This window comes from Oncorhynchus masou, unplaced genomic scaffold (genome assembly GCF_036934945.1).
Source record: "Oncorhynchus masou masou isolate Uvic2021 unplaced genomic scaffold, UVic_Omas_1.1 unplaced_scaffold_1704, whole genome shotgun sequence".
NCBI classification, from domain to species: Eukaryota; Metazoa; Chordata; class Actinopteri; order Salmoniformes; family Salmonidae; genus Oncorhynchus; species Oncorhynchus masou.
The window spans coordinates 82,812-107,417 of NW_027007199.1; the positions used below are offsets into that span (position 1 = coordinate 82,812).

Genomic DNA, 24,606 nt, shown 5'->3' on the forward strand with positions numbered 1-24,606 from the left:
AGTCCTGAGGGGAGGAGAGGTCCACCACTGGAGTCATGAGGGGAGGAGAGGTCCACTACTGGAGTCATGAGGGGAGGAGAGGTCCACCACTGGAGTCATGAGGGGAGGAGAGGTCCACTACTGGAGTCATGAGAAGAGGAGAGGTCCACCACTGGAGTCATGAGGGGAGGAGAGGTCCACTACTGGAGTCCTGAGAGGAGGAGAGGTCCACCACTGGAGTCATGAGGGGAGGAGAGGTCCACCACTGGAGTCATGAGAGGAGGAGAGGTCCACCACTGGAGTCCTGAGAGGAGGAGAGGTCCACCACTGGAGTCATGAGGGGAGGAGAGGTCCACCACTGGAGTCATGAGAGGAGGAGAGGTCCACCACTGGAGTCATGAGGGGAGGAGAGGTCCACCACTGGAGTCATGAGAGGGGAGCCGAGAGCAGTCTGCACAGTGGTAAACTTCTCCAGCAGCAACAAACTGGGGGGAGGGGGAGAGAGGGTGGAGGGGGAGAGGGGGAGAGAGAGGGGGGAGAGAGGGGGAGAGAGAGGGAGAGGGGGAGAGAGGGAGAGAGAGTGAGAGAGAGGGAGAGGGGGGAGAGGGGGGGGAGAGGGAGAGAGGGAGGAGAGAGGGGAAAGAGGGGAGAGAGAGGGGGAGAGGGAGAGAGATGGGGAGATAGAGAGAGGGGAGAGAGTGGTAGAGAGAGGGGGGGGGGAGGGAGAGAGAGGGGGGAGGGGGGAGAGAGGGAGAGAGGGGGAGAGAGAGAGGGAGAGAGGGGGAGAGTGGGGGAGAGAGGGGGGAGAGAGGGAGAGAAGGGGGGAGAGAGGGAGAGAGGGGGGAGATGAACAGTGCTTGGTGTTGATCTATGACAGTGTATCTCCTGACAGTAATGTAGTATCCCTGACCTGCCTATAGCCAAGCTATGTGGTTCAATGGTTCCATCATGTGTCCAATAGGTAGAAATACAAGAAACGAGCAGAATGGATTTAGTTATGAATCAATGCATGTTAGTCAAACAATCAATGTATTTGTTGTCTATTTATTGTCTACCTTTGATCTCATTTACAACATGATGCTTATACTGTGTTCAATGTGTCTAAAATAAATGTACTAATGAATAATTAATCATTTGAAAATAAAACAAGCAATATCATGACACTGAACAATATAGTATTACATAATATAAAATAGAGAATGACCAGTAATGACTGACAGCAATACAAAGTAAAACATATTTTAACACATCAGGAACAACTCCAGAGATACAAACATTTAAAAGCTCTTGTCAATATAATTCATTTTTGTGTCACTAAGACAAGACATAACTTTATATAAAAAATCTGGAATTGGCAAAATTCCATAAAAAAGATAAGCAATACAATCTACAGATAGTAAACAGATAAGTTGACATGTTGAACCTGTAAATGAACCCACAAATGCTGATGCTCCAGATACTCAACTAGTGTAAAAAAGGCCAGTTTCATTGCTTCTTTAATCAGCGAGCACAACAGTTTTCAGCTGTGCTAAAATAATTACAATATGGTTTTCTAATGATTAATTTACCTTTTAAAATGATAAACTTGGATTAGCTAACACAACGTGCCATTGGAACACAGGAGTAATGGTTGCTGATAATTAGCTTCTGCACGCCTTTGTAGATATTCCATAAAACATCTGCATTTTCCAGGTAGAATAGTAATTTACAACATTAACAATGTCTACACTGCATTTCTGATCAATTAGATGCTATTTTAATGGACTTTTTTTTTTGCTTTTCTTTCAAAAACAAGGACATTTTAAGCGACCCCAAACTTTTGAATGGTAGTGCACATACTGTATTTATCATTAGGAGAACAATCTAAATTCCAGCACTTACACAAAAGTTAAAGCTCATTGTCTCAAACCTTCTAGATTAAAAAGCAATATCATCGTAAGAGAATAGCATTATGAGGCCTAGCTTTGGTTTGATGCTGTTGCTCTTCAGTCCAGGTTCTGTGGTGGTTCTCTTCGGTCCAGGTTCTGTGGTGGTTCTCTTCTGCCCAGGTTCTGTGGTGGTTCTCTTCAGTCCAGAATCTTTGGTGGTTCTCTTCAGTCCAGGTTCTGTGGTGGTTCTCTTCAGTCCAGGTTCTGTGGTGGTTCTCTTCAGTCCAGGTTCTGTGGTGGTTCTCTTCAGTCCAGAATATTTGGTGGTTCTCTTCTGCCCAGGTTCTGTGGAGATTCTATTCAGTACAGAATCTTTGGTGGTTCTCTTCAGTCCAGGTTCTGTGGTGGTTCTCTTTTGTCCAGGTTCTGTGGTGGTTCTCTTAAGATCTCATAATCGGAGGGCTCAGCATGTATCTGAGGGCTGTGTCACTGCGAAGTCCCTCACATTCTGAAAGGAGACACATTGAATGAGCACTTTACAAACCACTCCCTCTAACACTTGTATGTACACGGACACACAGACTGCATTATAAGAGACTTACTACCAGGGTGTCATACTCTGGTGACCTGGTCTTCATGTTCAGAGATGTGTACATGTCACTGTTGGGGTCAGGATGGACACTCTGGGGGGTGGGGGGGAAGAGGGGAGAGAGAGAGAGAGAGGGAGAGACAGAGAGAGAAACACAAATACTCTCAATACTGTATAGAGCACAAATCCATTAATCCATCCACTTACTGTCTATGTCTGTGGCATTAGGATTGAAATAGCTTTGGTTGTTGACAATATTACCTGTCTGTCTGCTGTGTCATCACTTCCTCCTGTGTGTCTCCTGTAATGAGGGACAGAGTGAGTTCTGCTCTCTACTGACCTCTAGAAGTTGATATGTTACTAATAGAGTTCATGTAAATGGCTGGCTCACCTCTTCATATAGCAGTAGATGGTGACAAGAAGAGCTCCAACAGTCAGGGCAGCCCCCATCCCCACCACAGGAACCCAGAGAAACACTGCTGTAGTATCTTGAGATTTTAAATGCAAGGTGGAGATATGACATAGAAGAAACCAGGGAAGAAGAAAATAAAACAATTATTTAAATACAGGCCAACTAATACTATGTCATATGGTATGATAAGTGTGTAAAATTACTAATTCTATGTCATATGGTATGATAAGTGTGTAATATTACTAATTCTATGTCATATGGTATGATAAGTGTGTAATATTATTAATTCTATGTCATATGGTATGATAAGTGTGTAATATTACTAATTCTATGTCATATGGTATGATAAGTGTGTAATATTACTAATTCTATGTCATATGGTATGATAAGTGTGTAGTATTATTAATTCTATGTCATATGGTATGATAAGTGTGTAATATTACTAATTCTATGTCATATGGTATGATAAGTGTGTAGTATTACTAATGATTATTTATTGTTGTTGACCTGTGTGATTATCAATGAATAGATGAAGATGAGGTGAACTTACACTGAACGTCCACAGACACAGAAGAAGAGTTGAGACGTCCATATTTATTCTCAGCCTCACAGTAATATTCTCCTCTGCCCTCAGAGCTGATGTTAGTGATGCTGTAACTCTGTCCTGATGCTTTTGGTGAGGCTACGTTCTTCTTGTACCAGGTGTATTTGTCCACAGGTGGGTTGGCATCACTGCTGCAGGTCAGAGTCACTGAACTGCCCTCCACTATTTCACCAGAGGGACTGACTGACACTGAGGTGTTCTTTGGAGCATCTAGTAAAGCAGAAGTTGGGGTTTAGGACTGTTGTATACTACCTCAAATGACGTCATGTCTAAAAAAATATATATATCTAAAGTCAGAGAACTATCACTCACACAAAACATGAACAATAATACATTTAGAGAAACTTTAGGACTTTAGTCTACTAAACTATTCTTCAAGTGTTGTCAGGATTTGGCCAAGGTTGTTACGGGTTTTTGTCAGTAGATGTCCCCATTGTGCTTTTTGTCCCTATGTTTTTCCCTTGATCCCCATTATTATTTGCACCTGTGTCTCGTTTCCCCTGATTGTATTTAAACCCTTTGTTTCCCTCAGTTCTGTGCTCTGTGTTTGTATGTTAGCACCCTGCCCTAGTGTTCTGTGTGCTCTTGTCGATTCCGGGTGAAGTTGATGACTATGCCATCCAGTTCCGCACGGTGGCAGCAGCGAGTGGCTGGAACAACGAGGCGCTCACGGTGTGCTTTCTGAAAGGCCTTTCCGACACTATCCAAGATGAACTGGCCACTCGGGAACCACCGGACAATCTCGAGTCCCTGATCAAGTTGGCCTCACGCATTGACCAGCGTCTGAGAGAGAGAGAACTCAACCGTAGACCTCTAGCTCCTATCAGTCCCAGCTCCGAGTCCCCACCTTTATCATCGCTGGCTCCACCGGAACCCATGCAGATTGGACGCATCTCCCAGGCTGAGAGAGACCGCCGGATGAGGAGCGACGCTGTCTATATTGCGGCAAACCGGGCCATTTCCGTTCCACGTGTCCCGGGCTCCAGGGAAACGCTCTGTCCCGTACAGACCGGGGGAACTGTAACGGGAAACATAACCTCCTCCCATCCGTCCAACTCCCGTCTGCTCATTCCAGTCACCCTCTCCTGGGACAACCACAAGCTTCACCTTCAAGCCTTGGTAGACTCTGGAGCCGCAGGTAACTTCATGGATGGTGTCTGGGCGAAGGAGAATGGCGTTCCCTCTGAACCTCTAAGTGACCCCATGAGGGTTACTACATTGGATGGAAGCCCTTTGGGATCTGGACTTGTCACTCATGTCACTACCTCCTTGAGACTTTCAGTTTCACAACACCAGGAATTGATGAACTTTCATTTGATCTCCTGTTCCGAGTTCCCTCTCGTCCTTGGATACCCCTGGCTTCACAGCCATAACCCTCACATCGACTGGTCTGTGGGCACTATCAAGCAGTGGGGTCCTACGTGCCAAGCAACTTGTATTTTCCAGAATTCCCGAGTTCTACTCCCGAGTCTTTAGAATCCATCGACCTGACCCGAGTTCCCGAGTGTTACCATGACCTCAAACTGGTGTTTAGCAAACAGAGGGCCACCATGCTACCACCCCATAGACCTTACGATTGTCCCATCGACCTGTTTCCGGGCACTTGCCCCCCAGGGGTCGGATCTTTTCCCTATCTCCACCCGAACGAGCTGCTATGGATACCTACATCAAGGACGCTCTGGAAGCAGGCCTCATGCGTCCATCCACCTCCCCGGCGGGAGCAGGGTTTTTCTTTGTGGCCAAGAAAGACGGTGGATTACGTCCTTGCATCGACTACCGGGGACTCAATGACATAACCGTCCGTAACCGTTACCCGCTACCCCTTATGGCCACAGCCTTCGAGCTGCTCCAGGAAGCAGTTGTTTTCACTAAGCTTGACCTGCGGAACGCATACCATCTTGTGCGGATCAGACCTGGTGACGAGTGGAAGACCGCTTTCAACACGTCTACTGGTCACTATGAATACTTGGTGATGCCCTTCGGCCTGACCAACGCCCCAGCGGTGTTCCAAGCGCTCATAAACGATGTGCTTAGGGATATGCTTAACATATTTGTGTTCGTTTACTTGGATGACATCCTCATCTTTTCGAGCTCCCTTCAAGAACACACTAAGCATGTCAGACAAGTACTCAAACGCCTCCTGGACAGCCATCTGTACGTTAAGCCGGAAAAATGTGAATTCCATTCATCCCGAGTACAATTCCTGGGATTTGTAGTGGAACCCGGTCGAGTCCAAATGGACCCTAGGAAGGTAGGGGCGGTAGCGGATTGGCCCACCCCCAAATCCGTTAAGGATGTTCAGCGTTTCCTGGGCTTCACAAACTTTTACCGCAAGTTCATCAAGAACTTCAGTTTGGTGGCAGCTCCTCTCTCAGCTTTAACCAAAGGTGGCAATGCAAGGTTTTTGTGGGGAAGAGAAGCTGAGACGGCCTTCCAAGGACTCAAGCAGCGCGTCCTCTCTGCTCCCATCCTGATACTACCGACTACGGATTTGTGGTGGAGGTAGACGCATCAGAGGTTGGTGTTGGAGCTGTCCTGTCTCAGAGGGGTGAAGACAAGAAGCTTCATCCGTGCGCTTTCTTCTCACACCGGCTTACCCCGACTGAGAGGAACTACGATGTGGGGGATCGTGAACTCCTAGCGGTTAAGATGGCATTGAAGGAATGGAGACACTGGCTCGAGGGGGCTTCTCACCCGTTTCAAGTGCTTACGGACCACAAAAATCTGGAGTATATCCAGCAGGCGAAGCGATTGAACTCTAGACAAGCTAGATGGTCTCTTTTCTTCAATCGATTCCAGTTTATCCTCACCTGTCGGCCCGGGTCGAAGAATCTCAAACCGGATGCCCTGTCCCGAGTCTACGCTCCTGCCATTCGAGATGACACGGACATGCCTGTCCTTCCTGCTGCTAAGATTGTGGCTCCGATCTCGTGGCAAGTTGAGGATACTGTGAGACGTGCTCAAGCTAGCGAACCGGACCCTAAAGGAGGCCCTGCCAATCGGTTGTTTGTCCCCAAGGCAGTGAGGACTCAGGTCCTTCTGTGGGGGCACTCCTCTCGCCTCACCTGTCATCCGGGCGTAGGCCGCACCTTGGAGTTCATCCAGCGTAAGTTCTGGTGGCCTACCATAAGAGAAGACGTTGCCACTTTCGTCAATGCCTGCCCCGTGTGCTGCCAGGGCAAATCTTCTCACCTCCGCCCTCAAGGACTCCTTCACCCTTTACCTGTTCCCCACAGACCCTGGTCCCATATCTCATTGGACTTTATTACTGGACTTCCTCCATCCCATGGCAATACTACTATCCTAGTCATAATCGACAGGTTTTCAAAGGCGGCCAGGTTCGTCCCTCTGACTAAGTTACCTTCTGCCAAGGAAACGGCTGAGTTGGTAATTAATCATGTGTTCCGAGTCTTCGGCATTCCTCAAGATGTGGTTTCTGACAGAGGTCCCCAGTTCGCTTCAAGGTTTTGGAAGGCCTTCTGCCAACTCATGGGGGCTTCTGCCAGTCTATCTTCAGGGTACCATCCGGAGTCCAACGGCCAAACAGAGAGGATGAATCAAGAGCTGGAAACCACCCTCCGATGTATGACTCGTGACAACCCGTCCACATGGTCATCCTTTATTGTTTGGGCCGAATACGCGCACAACACCTTGCGCTCCTCCTCCACTGGTATGTCCCCGCACGAGTGTCAGTTTGGCTATGCTCCTCCATTGTTCCCGGACCAGGAGGCAGAAGTCAGAGTGCCTTCAGCCTTGAGGTTCGTCAGACGCTGTCGGCTTATGTGGAGGAAGACCCGTCTTAATCTGATGCGTTCCTCACAGAGGTATCAACAACAAGCCAACAGACGTCGCCGTCCCGGGCCTACCCTGCGCCCCGGCCAGAGAGTCTGGCTTTCCACAAAAGACTTACCTCTACGGGTGGAGTCTCGCAAGCTGTCCCAAAAATACATCGGTCCCTTCAAGGTTGCCAGGAGAGTTAACCCAGTTTCTTATCGCCTACACTTACCCAGATCCCTTAAGATTAATCCCACATTTCATGTGTCATTGTTAAAACCTGTTGTTTTTTCCCCTTGTCCCGGCAGACAGACCTCCCCTCCGCCTCGTGTCATTGGAGGCCAGCCAGCTTATACCGTCCACCGGATACTGGATTCCCGCCGGGTGCAGCGGTCCTGGCAGTATCTGGTGGACTGGGAAGGCTACGGTCCTGAGGAGCGCTCCTGGGTTCCTGCCAAAGACATCCTGGACCCTGACCTCATTCGTCAGTTCAGGGTCCTCCACCCTGAGAGAGCTGGTAGGAACGTCAGGAGCCGTTCCTAGGGGGGGGATTCTGTCAGGATTTGGCCAGGGTTGTTACGGGTTTTTGTCAGTAGATGTCCCCATTGTGCTTTTTGTCCCTATGTTTTTCCCTTGATCCCCATTATTATTTGCACCTGTGTCTCGTTTCCCCTGATTGTATTTAAACCCTTTGTTTCCCTCAGTTCTGTGCTCTGTGTTTGTATGTTAGCACCCTGCCCTAGTGTTCTGTGTGCTCTTGTCGATTCAGGGTGAAGTTCTTGTGGTATTCTGTTTTTTTTGTTTTTGTTTATTTTTGGTGAGTTTCTTTTGAGGTCTTTTTGTGTTTTTTCCTACCACCTTTTGGATTTGCCATTTTTTGTTTTTTAGGATTTTTTCTTTATTAAATACACCGTCTTAAGTACTGCTGTGTCTGCCTCATCTTCTGGGTTCTGCTGTCTATTCGTGGCTCAGTTGGTTAAGTGACTGTTTCTCACTCCGGAGACCCAGGTTCGAAACTGGGTCCTGACAAGTGTCTGAGGTACTGAACATTCTAACTATAGACATGCATACATCTATGACATTGTCTGTAATTTCTATGAATGATGAATATTGATAGATAAAGCAGTAATACTCTTCTCATTGATATAAAGTTTTTGATGCTTTCTAAGTAGAATAGTAGTTTAATTCATACTCACACACTGCAGGAGAGTGGAGGTCCTCATGGTGTTCTACAGCACAGGAGTAACTGTCCTCAGAATGACCCAACACTACTAGGGTATTACTAGAGTATTGTTGGGAAGTGGGCTCATCTACACGTTGTCCGTTCTTGTACCAGATGTAGGTGGGGTTGTCAGTCAGAGTACAGGTGGTGATACAGGTCAGTGTCTTCTGTCCCTCTGCAGCAGGAGTCACCTTCACCTGCAGACCTGAAACAATATGTATAAAACCACATACACCTCTGTGTTAACAGGATGGTTAATATATTTATCCTGTAATTCATTATGCTTTACAGTTGTATCATACAGTGTAGTATTACCTGTGACAGACAGAGTTGTTCCTGGGAAACTATGACCCCATTCAAAGTTGTCTGTTTTAAAAGTGAAGCGATACTCAGCTGAGTCGTCCTCTCTCAGATCTGTGATTCTCAGGGTGAAGGGACCTCTGTATGTTCCAGTGTACTCCACACGACCTGCATACCCTGGGTCTGTGGTTAGGTCTTCAGGGGTCGACTTATCACTTCTAAACCAGAATGATGATGTGGTGGAATAATAACCAACATAAGTACAGGATATGTCCACTGTTGACCCCTTCAAGACACAGATTCTCCTCTTGGTGTAAGTCACTCTGTTGCAGCTCTGACCCTGAACACCTGAAACACAGTGACATAACAAGAGGACAACTGGATTGTGTCCTCAGTTCTTTCTAGAAATGCTAAACGTTCTCAAATGACAAAGTGAAACCAATACACACAGGTTGTATAGTATTGTTAGTTAAAGAAACACTCACACACTGCAGGAGAGAGGAGATCCTCATGGCCTTTTACAGCACAGGAGTAACTGTCTTCATAGTTAGTGTAGACTGAGTCTTTGTACTGGGGGGAGGTGCTCTCATCTAGATGTTGTCCGTTCTTGTACCAGATATAGATGGTGTTGGGGTTACTCAGAGTACAGGTGGTGCTACAGGTCAGTGTCTTTGACTCTGAACTCCATTTAGGAGTCACCTCCACCTGAGAACCTGAATTAAAGGAGAGCAAAAAAGAGTATATGGTTCAGTAAATTATTAACATTATGACCCTTCAAAACGTTATAATGTGGTATGTTACCTGTGACAGTCAGAGTTGTTCCAGGGAAGCTGTACCCCCATCTTGCCTCATCAGTTGTAAATCTGAACTTGTACTCAGTTGAGTCACTCTCTCTCAGGTCTGTGATTCTCAGGGTGGAGTCCTTCTCTGTTTGTCGATGGTATTCCACACGATCTGCATACTCTGGGTTCAGGCTGAGATCGTTAGTTACACCAGACTCCCATTTGTTGAACCAGGACACTTCTGTGACGTTATGCCAACTGGGATGTGTGTAAAAGCAGGATATGTCCACTGTTGACCCTTTCAAAGCACAGATACTCTGATGGGTGTAAGTCACATTCATACAGCTCTCACCCACAACACCTGAAACAAAATGTAACTGATCAATTCCTGAAACCATAATGAGACTCAATGTTTTAGATGTATTGGACAGGTTCATTTTGAATAATAAACAATATATATTGACATAGATCTATAAAACTGTTTATCAATCCAATATATCTAGTTAAGAATATTGACAGAGAAAGTAAAACCATTCTTATTTGTTCCAAATGATACCACATAAAATACTAGTTTCATTCATACTCACACACTGCAGGCGAGTGGAGATTCTCGTGGCCTTTTACAGCACAGGAGTAACTGTCTTCATCGTTGCTGGAGACTGAGTCTTTGTACTGGGGGGAAGTGCTCTCATCTAGATGTTGTCCGTTTTTGTACCAGATGTAGGTGGGGTTGTCAGTCAGAGTACAGGTGGTGATACAGGTCAGTGTCTTCTGTCCCTCTGCAGCAGGAGTCACCTTCACCTGCAGACCTGAAACAATATGTATAAAACCACATACACCTCTGTGTCAACAGGATGGTTAATTTATTCATCCTGTAATTCATTATGATTTACAGTTGTATCATACAGTGTAGTATTACCTGTGACAGACAGAGTTGTTCCTGGGAAACTATGACCCCATTCAAAGTCTTCTGTTTTAAAAGTGAAGCGATACTCAGCTGAGTCCTCCTCTCTCAGATCTGTGATTCTCAGGGTGAAGGGACTTCTGTATGTTCCAGTGTACTCCACACGACCTGCATACCCTGGGTCTGTGGTTAGGTCTTCAGGGGTCGACTTATCACTTCTAAACCAGAATGATGATGTGGTGTCATAATAACCAACATAAGTACAGGATATGTCCACTGTTGACCCCTTTAAGACACAGATTCTCCTCTTGGTGAAAGTCACTCTGTTGCAGCTTTGACCCTGAACACCTGAAACACAGTGACATTAAAGAGGTCAACTGGATTATATTCTCTGTTCTTTCTAAAAAATGCTAAAAGTTCTCAAGTTCTCAAAGTGAAACCAACACACACAGAGGTTAAATAGTATTGTTAATAAAGAAACACTTACACACTGCAGGAGAGAGGAGATCCTCATGACCTTTTACAGTACAGGAGTAACTGTCGTCATAGTTACTGGAGACTGGGTCTCTGTACTGGGGGGAGGTGCTCTCATCTAGATGTTGTCCGTTCTTGTACCAGATGTAGGTGGGGTTGTCAGTCAGAGTACAGGTGGTGCTACAGGACAGTGTCTTCCTATTACTTGTGTCTGTTACCTCCACCTGCAGTTCTGAATGCAGAGTGTATTAAAACACAATGGAACAATCCGCTCTAGATTAATACAATTGTACTGTTCTCATTGGGCCTAGTCCTAATTTGAGACAAACATGTAAATCTGTGTGCCATAAATCATGTAATCTATTGATTTAAGTAAACACTGTGGATCTGTTGTGTCTCAAGTTAAGATTCGTCTTTTGATTAATTTCAAATTTGTCATTTGAAGTGGTGCGTTATTCTATGTACAATATCACAATACCTGTGACAATGAGAGTGACATAGTCATTGCGAGGAATCCAAGAGGAGGATTTTGTTGAAAACATGAAATAATATGCTGCAGTATCACTCCATTTCAGGTCTGTGATTGTCAGGGTGCAGTCATTCTCCTTATTCCCCCGGTACTCCATACGGCCCTCATTCTTATCTTGGATATCATAAGTATACCAGACACCCATCTTCCAGTTATACCATGTGGTTGTTGTAACTTTATGACCTCTGGGATATGTGTAAGAGCAGGACAGATCCACTGTTGACCCCTTCAAGGCACAGATACTATTCTTGGTGTAGGTCACACTCCAGACACCCTGACCCAGTACCACTGAAACAAGGTCACACAACACAAAGGTATCAGAATTAGGTCTATTGGCTCGCACTGACAGTAGGGTTTGTACCCACTTTGTTGCCATAGTTGCTGAGTTGTGTGTAAATGGAAACCACAGATAAGCATCACTCAGTGAGGTGTGAAAGATAACTATTTAAAGTGAAGTGGAGACTCCTAACAGAACACACCAGAATAACATTATGATTCTTATCCTTTTAGAAATGTCTGTAGATTGTTAAACAGAGCAACTTAAAGATAAGAATGAGACCATACCTGCTACAGACCAGAGAAAGACCCCCAACACACTTCCTGCTGTTCTCAAGGACATTGTTGCATCACCCACCCTGCAGTCTTAGAAACATAAACAACAACTCACTCTATAGCTGGTGAATAACTACATACATACCATCAGGGGCAGCAGGTAGGGCTCTAGTCAAAAATAGTGCACTCAATAGGGTGCACTCAAATGGTGTCATTTGGGATGCAGTAATTAAAAACTCACATTATCATGGCTTTGAGTGGATGGTGTGAAAATAACATTTGTCATAATAGTTTGGTAATATGGAGTGTGTCAGCTGTTTTGGCAGGTAGCATAGTGGTTAAGAGAGTTGATACATAGAACTCTAAATGTGGCACAGGGCCTCATTACTGAAAATGAACCAGGCTCATATTGTATTGTGTTTTATTGTGCTATATGGTTGTCTATGTGAAAACTGTCTGTCTGTAAGTCTATTGCACAATGCATGTAATGTGTGTGACGTGTTGCATGTCTGTCTACATCTGTCTATTTAAGATGACATGCTGTATGATGCAAAATCTATTTCCTAATGGATACAATAAAGTCATCATCATCATCAACAACAACAACAACAACCACATGTTGAACAGATCTGTATTACTGTAAACATATTTCTACATTGATTATTCAGAAGCTGTTTTATTCTCAGAAACCCAAATATAGAAGGATAAATGTTCCATCTTTTACGGTCCGTCAAGCTGTACAGCAGCATAAAGACTGACCACCAGGTTGAATGATAGCAGCTATCACCAAGCTGTACAGCAGCCTAAAGACTGACCACCAGGTTGAATGATAGCTGCTATCACCAAGCTGTACAGCAGCCTAAAGACTGACCACCAGGTTCAATGATAACTGCTATCACCAAGCTGTACAGCAGCCTAAAGACTGACCACCAGGTTGAATGATAGCTGCTATCACCAAGCTGTACAGCAGCCTAAAGACTGACCACCAGGTTGAATGATAGCTGCTATCACCAAGCTGTACAGCAGCCTGAAGACTGACCACCAGGTTGAATGATAGCTGCTATCACCAAGCTGTACAGCAGCCTAAAGACTGACCACCAGGTTCAATGATAACTGCTATCACCAAGCTGTACAGCAGCCTAAAGACTGACCACCAGGTTGAATGATAACTGCTATCACCAAGCTGTACAGCAGCCTAAAGACTGACCACCAGGTTCAATGACAACTGCTTTCACCAAGCTGTACAGCAGCCTAAAGACTGACCACCAGGTTGAATGATTGCTGCTATCACCAAGCTATACAGCAGCCTAAAGACTGACCACCAGGTTCAATGATAACTGCTATCACCAAGCTGTACAGCAGCCTAAAGTCTGACCACCAGGTTGAATGATAACTGCTATCACCAAGCTGTACAGCAGCCTAAAGACTGACCACCAGGTTGAATGATAGCACCAAGCTGTACAGCAGCCTAAAGACTGACCACCAGGTTGAATGATAACTGCTATCACCAAGCTGTGAGGATAAACAGCAAGTGACACACACACACACACACTTTTCGTTAAGGGGGTAGCTCAGCTTCAATATTGCAGATAGATTGTGGCTTCCATCAATGTAATTGTCTGAATCATTTCCAATTCCCTATTCATATTTGTTGTAAATATATACAATATATATCAAATATAAATATATATATACATTATATTTAATATATATGAATATATATATACAGTATATATCATATATGTCATATAAACTCAGCAAAAAAGAAAAGTCCCTTTTTCAGGACCCTGTCTTTCAAAGATAATTTGTAAAAATGCAAATAACTTCACAGATCTTCATTGTAAAGGGTTTAAACACTGTTTACCATGCTTGTTCAATGAACCATAAACAATTAATCAACATGCACCTGCGGAACGGTCGTTAAGACACTAACAGCTTACATACTATCGGCAATTAAGGTCACAGTTATGAAAACTTAGGACACTAAAGAGGCCTTTCTACTGACTCTGAAAAACACCAAAAGAAAGATGCCCAATGGTTTTGAATCTTGTTATCTTCATACAAATATTTACCGATGTTAAGTTTGCTGAAAATAAACACAGTTGACAGTGAGAGGACGTTTCAGTTTTTATATATATTTTTTGTAAATATGTTTTCCACTCAATAATCATGCTGCTGCTCCCCCTATGGTCATTCCACCCCACCCCCTCTACAGTCTTTACTCTGCCTCCACCCCAATGGTCATTATTCATCACTGCCAGAGTTATTATCTATATAGTACTAGTTCTACTTCTATTGTTTTCATTACCATTTTTCATCATTTTATTTCACTAGTCCTGCATATTGGAGCTCGAAGCCTAAGATGTTCACTGTAGCCTGCAATTACACCTGCAACAATGTGCATGTGACTATTAATTAAACTATCTGAATCTTTATTATCTTTATTATTGTCCCCTAACCCTATCTCACCTCCTCTATGTGGAGTAAACTAATGGCAAACAACACAGACAAAATGTTGTGTTACTATCCTGGTGGGGACCAAAACATTTATTCCCATTCAAAATGTTTTTCATAACCACTAACCCTAATCTTAATCGTAACCCCTAAAACTAAATCCAACTCATAATCCTAACCCTCAACCAAAAATAGCCATTTTCCTTGTGTGGACCTGTGAAATGTACCCACTTGTCCAACTTTTCCTTGTTTTACTGTCCTTGTGAGAACTTCTGGTCCAAGGACAGTACTACTCAGTCCCAGAAGCTAAAATATGCATATCATTTTTAGTATTGGATAGAAACCACTCTGAAGTTTCTAAAACTGTCTGAATCATGTCTGTGACTATAACAGAACTTATTTGGCAGGCAAAACCCCGAGGACAAACCATTCAGAATTATTTTTTGGAGGTCACTCTCTTTCAATGGGTTTTCATTGGGAATCCGGTGTTTTTCTGGATCAGACGAGCCAAATAAATGGACATTTTGGATATATATCGACAGAGTTAATCGAACAAAAGGACCATTTGTGATGTTTATGGGACATATTGAGTGTCAACAGAAGAAGCTTGTCAAAGATAAGGCATGAATTATATCTTTATTTCTGTTTTGTGTCGCGCCGGGAGTGTTGAAATATGATTGTCTGTGATTGTTAGCTGGGGTGCTATCCTCAGATAATAGAATTGTTTGCTTTCGCCGTAAAGCATTTTTCAAATCTGACACGTTGGCTGGATTCACAACCAGTGTAGCTTAAATGTGGTATATTGAATGTGTGATTTCATGAAAGTTTGATTTTTATAGTAATTTATTTGAATTTGGCGCTCTGCATTTTCACTGGATGTTGGCCAGGTGGGACGCTACCATCCCACATATCCCAGAGAGGTTAAAAATGATTAGCCTACGCCACGCTGTATCTTGGTCCAACCATCCTTACAACGACAAGCGTTACAGAGGTCCCAACACCCACGGACCAAGCAGCGTGCCCACGAGGAGCAGGGATCCTGGGCCTGGGAGGAAAGCCAGAAGTGGAGGACATCCTGGACGTGGGACGAAATCATGACAGGAGACATGGAAGCAGGCGGAGGTAGCGAAGAAACAACAACAATGACACCGGGGTTCGCGGCCACGACGGAAACCCGGGAGGCAGCCTCAAAACAGTTTTTGGGGGGCACACGGGGTGGTTGGCAGAGCCAAGGTGGGAACCAGAACCAGCTCCCTGTACTCACCGTGTGGAGTTGGTCACCGTTCAGGTGCCATGTTTTGCAGTTTTAAGCACCGTGTCTCCAGTGCGCCTCCACAGCCCGGTGCGTTCTGTGGCAGCTCCCTGCACTTGTCGTGCTAATGTGGGTATCTGTCCAGGATGGGTTGTGCCGGCTCAGCGCTCCTGGTCCCCAGTATGCCTCCAGGGTCCAGTATATCCTGCGCCGGCTCTACGCACTGTGTCCCCAGTGTGCCTTCACAGCCCTGTGCATTCTGTGCCAGCTCCCCACTCTTGCCGTGTGAAGGTGGTCATTTGTCCAGGACGGTTGCGCTAGCTCTGCGCTCCAGACCCCCAGTGCGCCTCCATGGTCCAGTATATCCTGTGCCGGCTTCACGCACCCGGCCTCCAGTGATGATCCATGGCCTAGAGCCTCCAGTGATGATCCATGGCCTGGAGCCTCTAGAGACAATCCAAGGTCCGGAGCCTCCAGTGAGGGTTCCCAGTACAGAGCCTCCAGCGACGTTCTGCAGTCCAGAGCCTTCAGTGATGATCCATGACCCGGAGCCTCCAGTGATGATCCACGGCCCAGAGCTTCCAGTGATGATCCACGACCCGGAGCCTCCAGGGATGATCCTTGGCCCGGAGCCTCTAGAGACGATCCAAGGTCCGGTGCCTCCAGCGGGGGTTCCCAGTCCAGAGCCTCCGGCGACGATCCACGGTCCGGAGCCTCTGGCGACGATCCACGATCCGATTCCTCCGCCGACGATCCACGTCCAGAGTCCCCGGCAACAATCTACGGTCCAGAGTCCTTGGCGACGATCCGCGGTCTGGTTTCTCCGGCGACGATCCACGTTCCGGTTCCACGGAAGAGGAGGGATACGCGAGCGGAGCAGGGTCTACGTCCCGAACCGGAGCCGCCACCGAGGCTAGATGCCCACCCGAACCCTCCACCATAGAGTCAGGTTTTGCGGCCGGTGAACGCACCTTGGGGGGTTGCTGTCACACCCTGACCTTAGAGAGCCTTTTGATTCTCTATTTTGGTTAGGTCAGGGTGTGACTAAGGTGGGTACTCTAGTTTTTTGTATTTCTATGTTGGCCTGGTATGGTTCCCAATCAGAGGCATCTGCACGTTCGTCCGACCATCCTTACAGTGACGAGCGTTACATTGGGACACAACCCCTGTTGGTCATTGTGTACAGTACCGGTACCTAATAATAATGTCCTCAAACATTTTGAGTCAATAACAACATAACAAACGAATAAAACACAACACTGGCTAGAACTTGACCAAGTCACATTTAAGCACACAAACACTGATGTCTGTAGTAGTATAAGCCACTATTATATTATGTTACAATGTTGGCCCTTATGTACAGCAACTTTTTTTTGTTCTTAATGTCTCTGCCATCATTTTGTAACAGGTCTGGGTGTAGCTGGTGCAGAGGAGTCAGGTGCAGGACAGCAGAGATAAATAATACACTTCATTTTACTCAAGACTTAAAAATAGTCAATAATACCTAGCCGGACCGTAAATACGGACCGTAAATACAACAAACAATCACTCACAAACAAACATGGGGGACAGAGGGTTAAATAATGAACAAGTAATTGAGGGAGTGAAACCAGGTGTGTAAGACAAGGACAAAACAAATGGAAAATGAAAGTGGATCGGTGATGGCTAGAAGGCTGGTGATGTCGACCACCGAACGCCGCCCGAACAAGGAGAGGGACCGACTTCGGTGGAAGTAGTGACACATTTCCTTTGGCCTACAGCTTCTAAACATCACAACAGTGATCACTAAACTTGATTTGGACTAATATTTCAACTTCAACGAGTCTGCAACATTGGACATCCTGCTTACTCCGGACGAGACCCTGATCCCCGGCAACCCTGATCCCCGGCAGCCGTGAGTCAAGCGAGCAGGCATCCTGAAGAGATTACGTCGGTGATCAAATAGATCAACAAATAGACCAACAAACTGGATGAGCTCGAAAACTATCCTGTCAACGGGACCTGAATAACTGTCATATATGTTTCTCAGAGTCGTGGCTGAATGTGGATTTACATTGTGGATTTACATCTTGCTGATTTGTCTACACTCTTAGAAAACAAATGGTGCTATCTAGAACCTAAAAGGGTTATTTGGTTCTCCCCATAGGAGAACACTTTGAAGAACTATTTTTGTTTCCAGGTAGAACATTTTTGGGTTCCATATAGAACCCTTTCCACAGAGGGTTCTACATGGAACACAAAAATGTTCGACCTGGAACCAAAAATAATTCTACATAGAACCAAAAAGGCTGATCCTATGGGGACAGCCGAAGAACACTTTTGGATCCTCACCTGCGCAATTAGGAGGAACAAAACTCCAGTTCACCTACACTCTACACATGAATAAAAGGCCCTCCCTTGCCCTCTCTTTGGCAAATCAGACCATACCTTTGTCCTCCTGCTTCCTGCCTACAAGCTAATACTCAAACAGGACCTACCAGAGACACGCTCAATATGGAAGTGGTCCGATTAAGTGGATGCTCAGCTACAGGACTGTTTCACTAGCACAGACTAGAATATGTTCCGGGATTCATCCAATAACATTGAGGAATTGACCACGTCTTTCACCGCTTCATTAATAAATGCATCGCCGACATTGTCACCACAGTGACTTACAGACGTACCCCAACCAGAAGCCATGGATTACAGGCAACATCTGCACAGAGCTAAAGGCTAGAGCTTCCGCTTTCAAGGAACGGGACACTAATCCGGACGCATAAAGAAATTCTGCGACCACATCGAGATGAGCAATCAAACCGGAAACACGTCAATACAGGACTAAGGCTGAATCCTACTTTGCTGGCTCTGAAGCGAGAAGCATGTGGCTGGGCTTGCAAACTATCATGGATTACAAAGGGAAATCCAGCCGCAAGCTGCCCAGTGACACAAGTCCACCAGACGAGCTACAGTAAATTACTTCTATGCTCACTATCCTGATGCCTAGTCACTTTACCCCTCCCTATGGGACAGCAGGTAGCCTAGCGGTTAAGAGCGTTGGGCCAGTAAAGGTTGCTGTTTTGACTTCCTGAACTGGCAAAAGCAGTAAATTCTGCAGTTCTGCCCTTGAGCAAGGCAGTTAACCCACAACAACAACTGCTCCCGGGCGACGATTACGTCCATTTGTACAGCCCCACGCCCCTCTCTGATTCAGAGGGGTTGAATTAAATGTAGAAGACACATTTCAGTTGAATGCATTCAGTTGTGCAACTGACTAGGTATCCCCCTTTCCCTTATATGTATGTACACAAACACCTCATTACCTCGTAGCCCTGCACATCGACTCTGTACTGTGAAACAGATGTTATTTTTACTCGTTATTGATATTCGTCATTCACTCTGTATTTATTCCTTGTGTCACTATTTCCCTCAAAACATTTATACAGTGTAAGTATTCAGACCCCTTTACCTATTCCGACATTTTGTTACGTTCCAGCCTTATTCTAATATGGAATAAAGAACAATTTCCCTCATCATTCTACACACGATACACCATAAAGACAAAGCAAAAACTGTTTTTTTTACACAAGTATTCATAACCTTTGTTATGAGATTCGAAATTTAGCTCAGGTGTATCATGTTTCCATTGATCGTCCTTAAAATGTGATTGGAGTACACCTGTAGTAAATTCCTGTCTATATAAGGTCCCACAGTTGACTATTCATGTCAGAGAAAAAACCAAGCCATGACGATGAAGGAATTGTCTGTACAGCTCCGAGACAGGATTGGGTCTAGGCAAAGATTTGGGGAAGGGTACAAAACATGTCTGCAGCATTGAAGGTCCCCAAGAACACAGTGGCCTCCATCATTCTTAAATGGAAGAATGGAGCAATCGGAGGAGACATGCCTTGGTCAGGTAGGTGACCAAGAACTCTATGGTCTCTCTGACAGAGCTCCAGTGTTCCTCTATGGAGATGGCAGAACCTTCCAGATGGATAACCATCTCTGCAGCACTCCACCAGTCAGGCCTTTATTGTAGAGTGGCCAGATGGAAGCCAGATGACAGCCAGCTTGAAATTTGCCAAAAGGCACCGAAATGAGACTCTCTGTTCTGATGAAACCAAGATGGAAGTCTTTGGCCTCTCATGTTAAACCTACTCCTAAACACAACCCACCATCACTGTGTCTCATGTTAATACTACTCCTAAACACAACCCACCATCATTGTGTCTCTTGTTAATACTACTCCTAAACACAGTCCACCACAACTGTGTCTATACTACTCCTAAAGCTCTTACGAAGCATTCATTCAATCACTCAAAACTCTTACTTTAGGCCATTTTCAAAATGTCTCCACAACAATCTGTTGATCTGAGAACACTTAAAATAGCATGCACAAGTCTTTATGTGAAACCACATGTCCAACGTACACACACACACACACGCACACACATGTACACACACACACACACACACACACACACACACACACACACACACACACACACACACACACACACACACACACACACACACACACACACACACACACACACACACACTTATCATTGTCCAATTTTCACTGTGGTCTTTTATACTACATACAGAACCATGTAAACACTGTGTTGACTATACTATTTATAACGTTAACATTTTAATGACCTACCTTGCCCTTCTGAGTTCTGTATATACAGGTCAAAGTTCCATGATGTTATTCAATTAGAACCCATTCCATTTAAACACCCATGACCATCACTCCTCATCGGCTGCATCAAAGTGGTACTGAAGGTTCAGTGATCTAGACTAGAGCACCAATGGGTGGTCCTGGGAACCAAACCCATAACGTTGCAGGTGCCATGTTCTACCAACTGAGCTACAGAGGAACATGTTCTGTAAAGTCTAATGTGTATATACAGATTTCTGATATGACTCGGGAGGTCTGTCAGAGGACAGACAGGAAAGGAGAACAGGGAAGTGATACTGAGTGTGTGCATTTAAACCAACAAAACCACAACCCACCGTCACTGTCTCATGTTTATACTACTCCTAAACACAACCCACCATCACTGTGTCTCATGTTAATACTACTCCTAAACACAGCCCACCATCACTGTGTCTTAGGTTTATGCTACTCCTAAACACAGCCCACCATCACTGTGTCTCATGTTAATACTACTCCTAAACACAGCCCACCATCACTGTGTCTTAGGTTTATGCAACTCCTAAACACAGCCCACCATCACTGTGTCTTAGGTTTATGCAACTCCTAAACACAGCCCACCATCACTGTGTCTTAGGTTTATGCTACTCCTAAACACAGCCCACCATCACTGTGTCTTAGGTTTATGCAACTCCTAAACACAGCCCACCATCACTGTGTCTTAGGTTTATGCAACTCCTAAACACAGCCCACCATCACTGTGTCTTAGGTTTATGCAACTCCTAAACACAACCCTCCATCACTGTGTCTCATGTTAATACTACTCCTAAACACAACCCACCATCACTGTGTCTCATGTTAATACTACTCCTAAACACAACCCACCATCACTGTGTCTCATGTTAATACTACTCCTAAACACAGCCCACCATCACTGTGTCTTAGGTTTATGCAACTCCTAAACACAGCCCACCATCACTGTGTCTTAGGTTTATGCAACTCCTAAACACAACCCTCCATCACTGTGTCTCATGTTAATACTACTCCTAAACACAACCCACCATCACTGTGTCTCATGTTAATACTACTCCTAAACACAACCCACCATCACTGTGTCTCATGTTAATACTACTCCTAAACACAACCCACCATCACTGTGTCTCATGTTAATACTACTCCTAAACTCAACCCACCATCACTCTCTCATGTTAAACCTACTCCTAAACACAACCCACCATCACTGTGTCTCATGTTAATACTACTCCTAAACACAACCCACCATCACTGTGTCTCATGTTAATACTACTCCTAAACACAACCCACCATCACTGTGTCTCATGTTAATACTACTCCTAAACACAACCCTCCATCTCTGTGTCTCATGTTAATACTACTCCTAAAGCTCTTACGAAGCATACACATAATCACTGTTACTCTCAGTCTTACTTTAGGTCATTTTCAAACAAGTCTCCACAACAATCTATTGCTTTCAGAGTCCTTAAAATACCATGCTAAAGTATTATATGCGTAACCACATGTACAATACTGTATCAGATTAAATACGCAGAAATACATCTACAGAGTATACTGTAAATAACAGAAAAACAAAACATACATTACAATAGCATCGCCATGCACATAACAGGATACAGAAGTTCATGGAAACAAACAAATGATAAAATAAACATATTTTAAGATGTCATCAAGCATACTTACAGAGTGAAGGGGAGATGTGTTGCAAGTTAACTTACTGGAAGTCTATATAAATAGACACTGAGTGTGAGGTTTGAAGTCCGGTTGACACAACATTGAAGCAGTCAGGGACGATAGAGTTGAATAGAGGGCGTACTTGCTTCAAAGCCTGTTTTAGCATGACTAAAGCCATTGAATACACCATTTCAGTTGGTATACCGACTGTTATTAAACTTATGGAAGTTGAAGATATTAACTACTTTAATACGGAAATAGCCCTCAATGGTGCTGCTCATTCTGTCACAGAAGACATCATGACAAAGATGTCAAGATGTACCTTCTGTCCAACTCTATGTCAGGGACCAAGAAGCTTATGCAGAGAAGGCTTCCTTCAGCAGTCACTCAGACAGTGTTCGAGAACATCAAAACTGATGTATTATGGGTAAATTGTGACTGACTGAATGATCTATAAATAATATTGAGTAGTTATTCATCATGCAAGGTGATTTGTAGATCTCGACTTGCCTATAAAGTCAGCCACAATGTCGAATACTCCCACATTTACAAAAATCCCATTCAAGTCACGGGACTGATATTAACATTCTCTCATCATGTTCAAATCATCTAGAAGTGACTTTGTTGACCTTCACAACGCATTTTTTTAAACTTTTGATTGATTTTCGAAATGTGCGAGAAATGCCTCTTATCAGTCACATGACGAATGGGATTTGTGCCACGAATGCTAAAATGTTAGCAGGTGGAAACAGTGTCAGGGGAAACTAAACCAAAGCAGGGACTGATGTCACCATGTTCATAGACTGCTAAAAGGGAAGGGAAACCAATGTGTCATTTTGTAACTTGGGTGAACCTTCATTATATTATAACGATATATTAGCAAGAGAATAGAGTGTAAGGACTAGCTTTGGTTTGGGGCCATAGCTCTTTAGTCCAGGTTCTGTGGTGGTTCTCTTCCCTTCAGGTTCTGTGGTGGTTCTCTTCCCTCCAGGTTCTGTGGTGGTTCTCTTCAGTGCAGGTTCTGTGGTGGTTCTCTTCTCTCCAGGTTCTGTGGTGGTTCTCTTCCCTTCAGGTTCTGTGGTGGTTCTCTTCCCTCCAGGTTCTGTGGTGGTTCTATCAGTCCAGGTTCTGTGGTGGTTCTCTCCCCTGGATGGTCTGATATACGGAGTGCTGAGCGTCTCTCTGAAGAGATGTGAACGTGTCACTGTGGGGGATTTTCACACTCAGAGAGACAGTGACACAGGAAACACAGAATGAGCACTTTACACACTGCTCTATAGCATTCTCTCTTACTTCTACTTTCTGTGTTCATCTCTCTCTGTCACCCACTCACACACACAAACACAAATATTATATACAAAATAAACACATATGAATATGTTATAACATACCTACTGCCAGAGTGTCTGGTCCTCATTTTCAGTGGTGTGTGTGTCCCAGTTAGGGTCAGGATGGACACTGGAGAGAGAGCTGTGTCAAGGTACAGGGAAAATAGTAGAAAGAGTCTATTGTGACACAGTAAAAAATAAAAGCAGTAACTTATCAACAGGTAGTGTGTTGATAGAATGACCATCTGTAGAGCATCTATCCAGACTATCCAAATAAAGTGACTAAAAAACTATCACTGTAAATCCCTTTATCACTTAGTATTCACTCTAATGCACAGATGGAAGAAATCCTATGTTATACAGACAAACACAAACCAAGACATTTAACTGAACTAAATGGAATTCAACAGTTTAGCTTAATTGCATGTAACTGTGAATGGAAACCACATAAAGGACCTAAGTGTTACTCAGTGAGGTGTGAAAGACAACTATTCCAGAAAAGAAGAAGCCCCTAACAGACGATGTCACTGAACACACAGAATAACATTACTAAAACATTATGAATGAGACCATACCTGCTACAGACCACATACCTGCTACAGACCAGAGAAAGACCCCCAACACACTTTCTGCTGTTCTCAAAGACATTGTTGCATCTCCCACCCTGCAGTCTTAGAAACATAAACAACAACTCATTCTATAGCTGGTGAATAACTCCACCTGATCCATTAAAACAGTCCAGGTTCCATATTCACAAAGTGTCAAAAATGTAAGTAAAAGTAAAATGATACAGTACATATATATATATCTAATGATCTTGTCAACCGTACCTACAGAGTGAAGGGGGGAGGTCTTGTACAGTGAGACAATTTACCGTCGTAGCTGTGCATAGAAACAAGAAGTGTGATTTTAGTGACTGACACATTGTGAAAGTAGCCTAGTCAGGCATTTAAGACAATCACATGCATCAACAGCATGTCAGAAAGGGATGTACTGGATGTACTGCTAAAGACTGCACAGCTATTTACATTTCTTCATTTGAGGAGTGGGCCTACATTTTTTAATGGGGCAAAATGCAGCCCATTTTCAACATAGTATTTTCTTTAAATACAGATCCACAACAAAGTGTTGACTGTTCTATATGGTTTCTTAATGGGTTTCCTCCCAAGATGTGACCCATCCCTCCTCATCATCTCCATCTAAGTGCTCCTGAAGGTTCCAGTGTTCTAGACTAGAGCTC

General features: G+C 44.4%; 1 protein-coding gene across 8 annotated transcripts; it reads right to left on the reverse strand.

Moving 5' to 3' along the window:
- Window positions 1–1,003: 1,003 nt before the first annotated feature.
- On the reverse strand, window positions 1,004–24,183 carry LOC135532053 (uncharacterized). Of its 8 annotated transcripts, none has more exons than XM_064959697.1 (17): window positions 23,960–24,183; window positions 23,430–23,496; window positions 22,048–23,260; window positions 12,002–12,079; window positions 11,387–11,725; window positions 10,922–11,140; window positions 10,450–10,782; window positions 10,118–10,339; window positions 9,550–9,891; window positions 9,234–9,461; window positions 8,764–9,096; window positions 8,423–8,653; window positions 3,399–3,662; window positions 2,828–2,924; window positions 2,698–2,737; window positions 2,450–2,530; window positions 1,004–2,355 (listed from the first exon to the last, which is right to left on the reverse strand). In XM_064959697.1, the coding sequence occupies exons 4-17, from the start codon at window positions 12,054–12,056 to the stop codon at window positions 2,311–2,313; spliced, it is 2,829 nt and encodes a 942-aa protein (XP_064815769.1). In that variant the 5' UTR covers window positions 12,057–12,079; window positions 22,048–23,260; window positions 23,430–23,496; window positions 23,960–24,183; the 3' UTR covers window positions 1,004–2,310. The 8 variants fall into 8 exon arrangements, with proteins under 8 accessions (XP_064815769.1, XP_064815771.1, XP_064815770.1 ...); XM_064959699.1 differs by having other exon boundaries at window positions 22,048–23,220; window positions 23,430–23,508; XM_064959698.1 differs by having other exon boundaries at window positions 22,048–23,242; window positions 23,430–23,508.
- Between the last annotated feature and the right edge of the window lie 423 nt (window positions 24,184–24,606).

Bases quoted from the DNA above. Each gene is read 5' to 3' on its own strand.
- LOC135532053 (XM_064959697.1), bottom strand. From the start codon at position 12,056: ATGTCCTTGAGAACAGCAGGAAGTGTGTTGGGGGTCTTTCTCTGGTCT. The intron at 2,925-3,398 runs GTAAGTTCACCT...TAAAATCTCAAG, and splicing joins TGTGTCTGTGGACGTTCAGT to ATACTACAGCAGTGTTTCTC. The intron at 2,531-2,697 runs GTAATATTGTCA...CCCACCCCCCAG, and splicing joins ATGACACAGCAGACAGACAG to AGTGTCCATCCTGACCCCAA.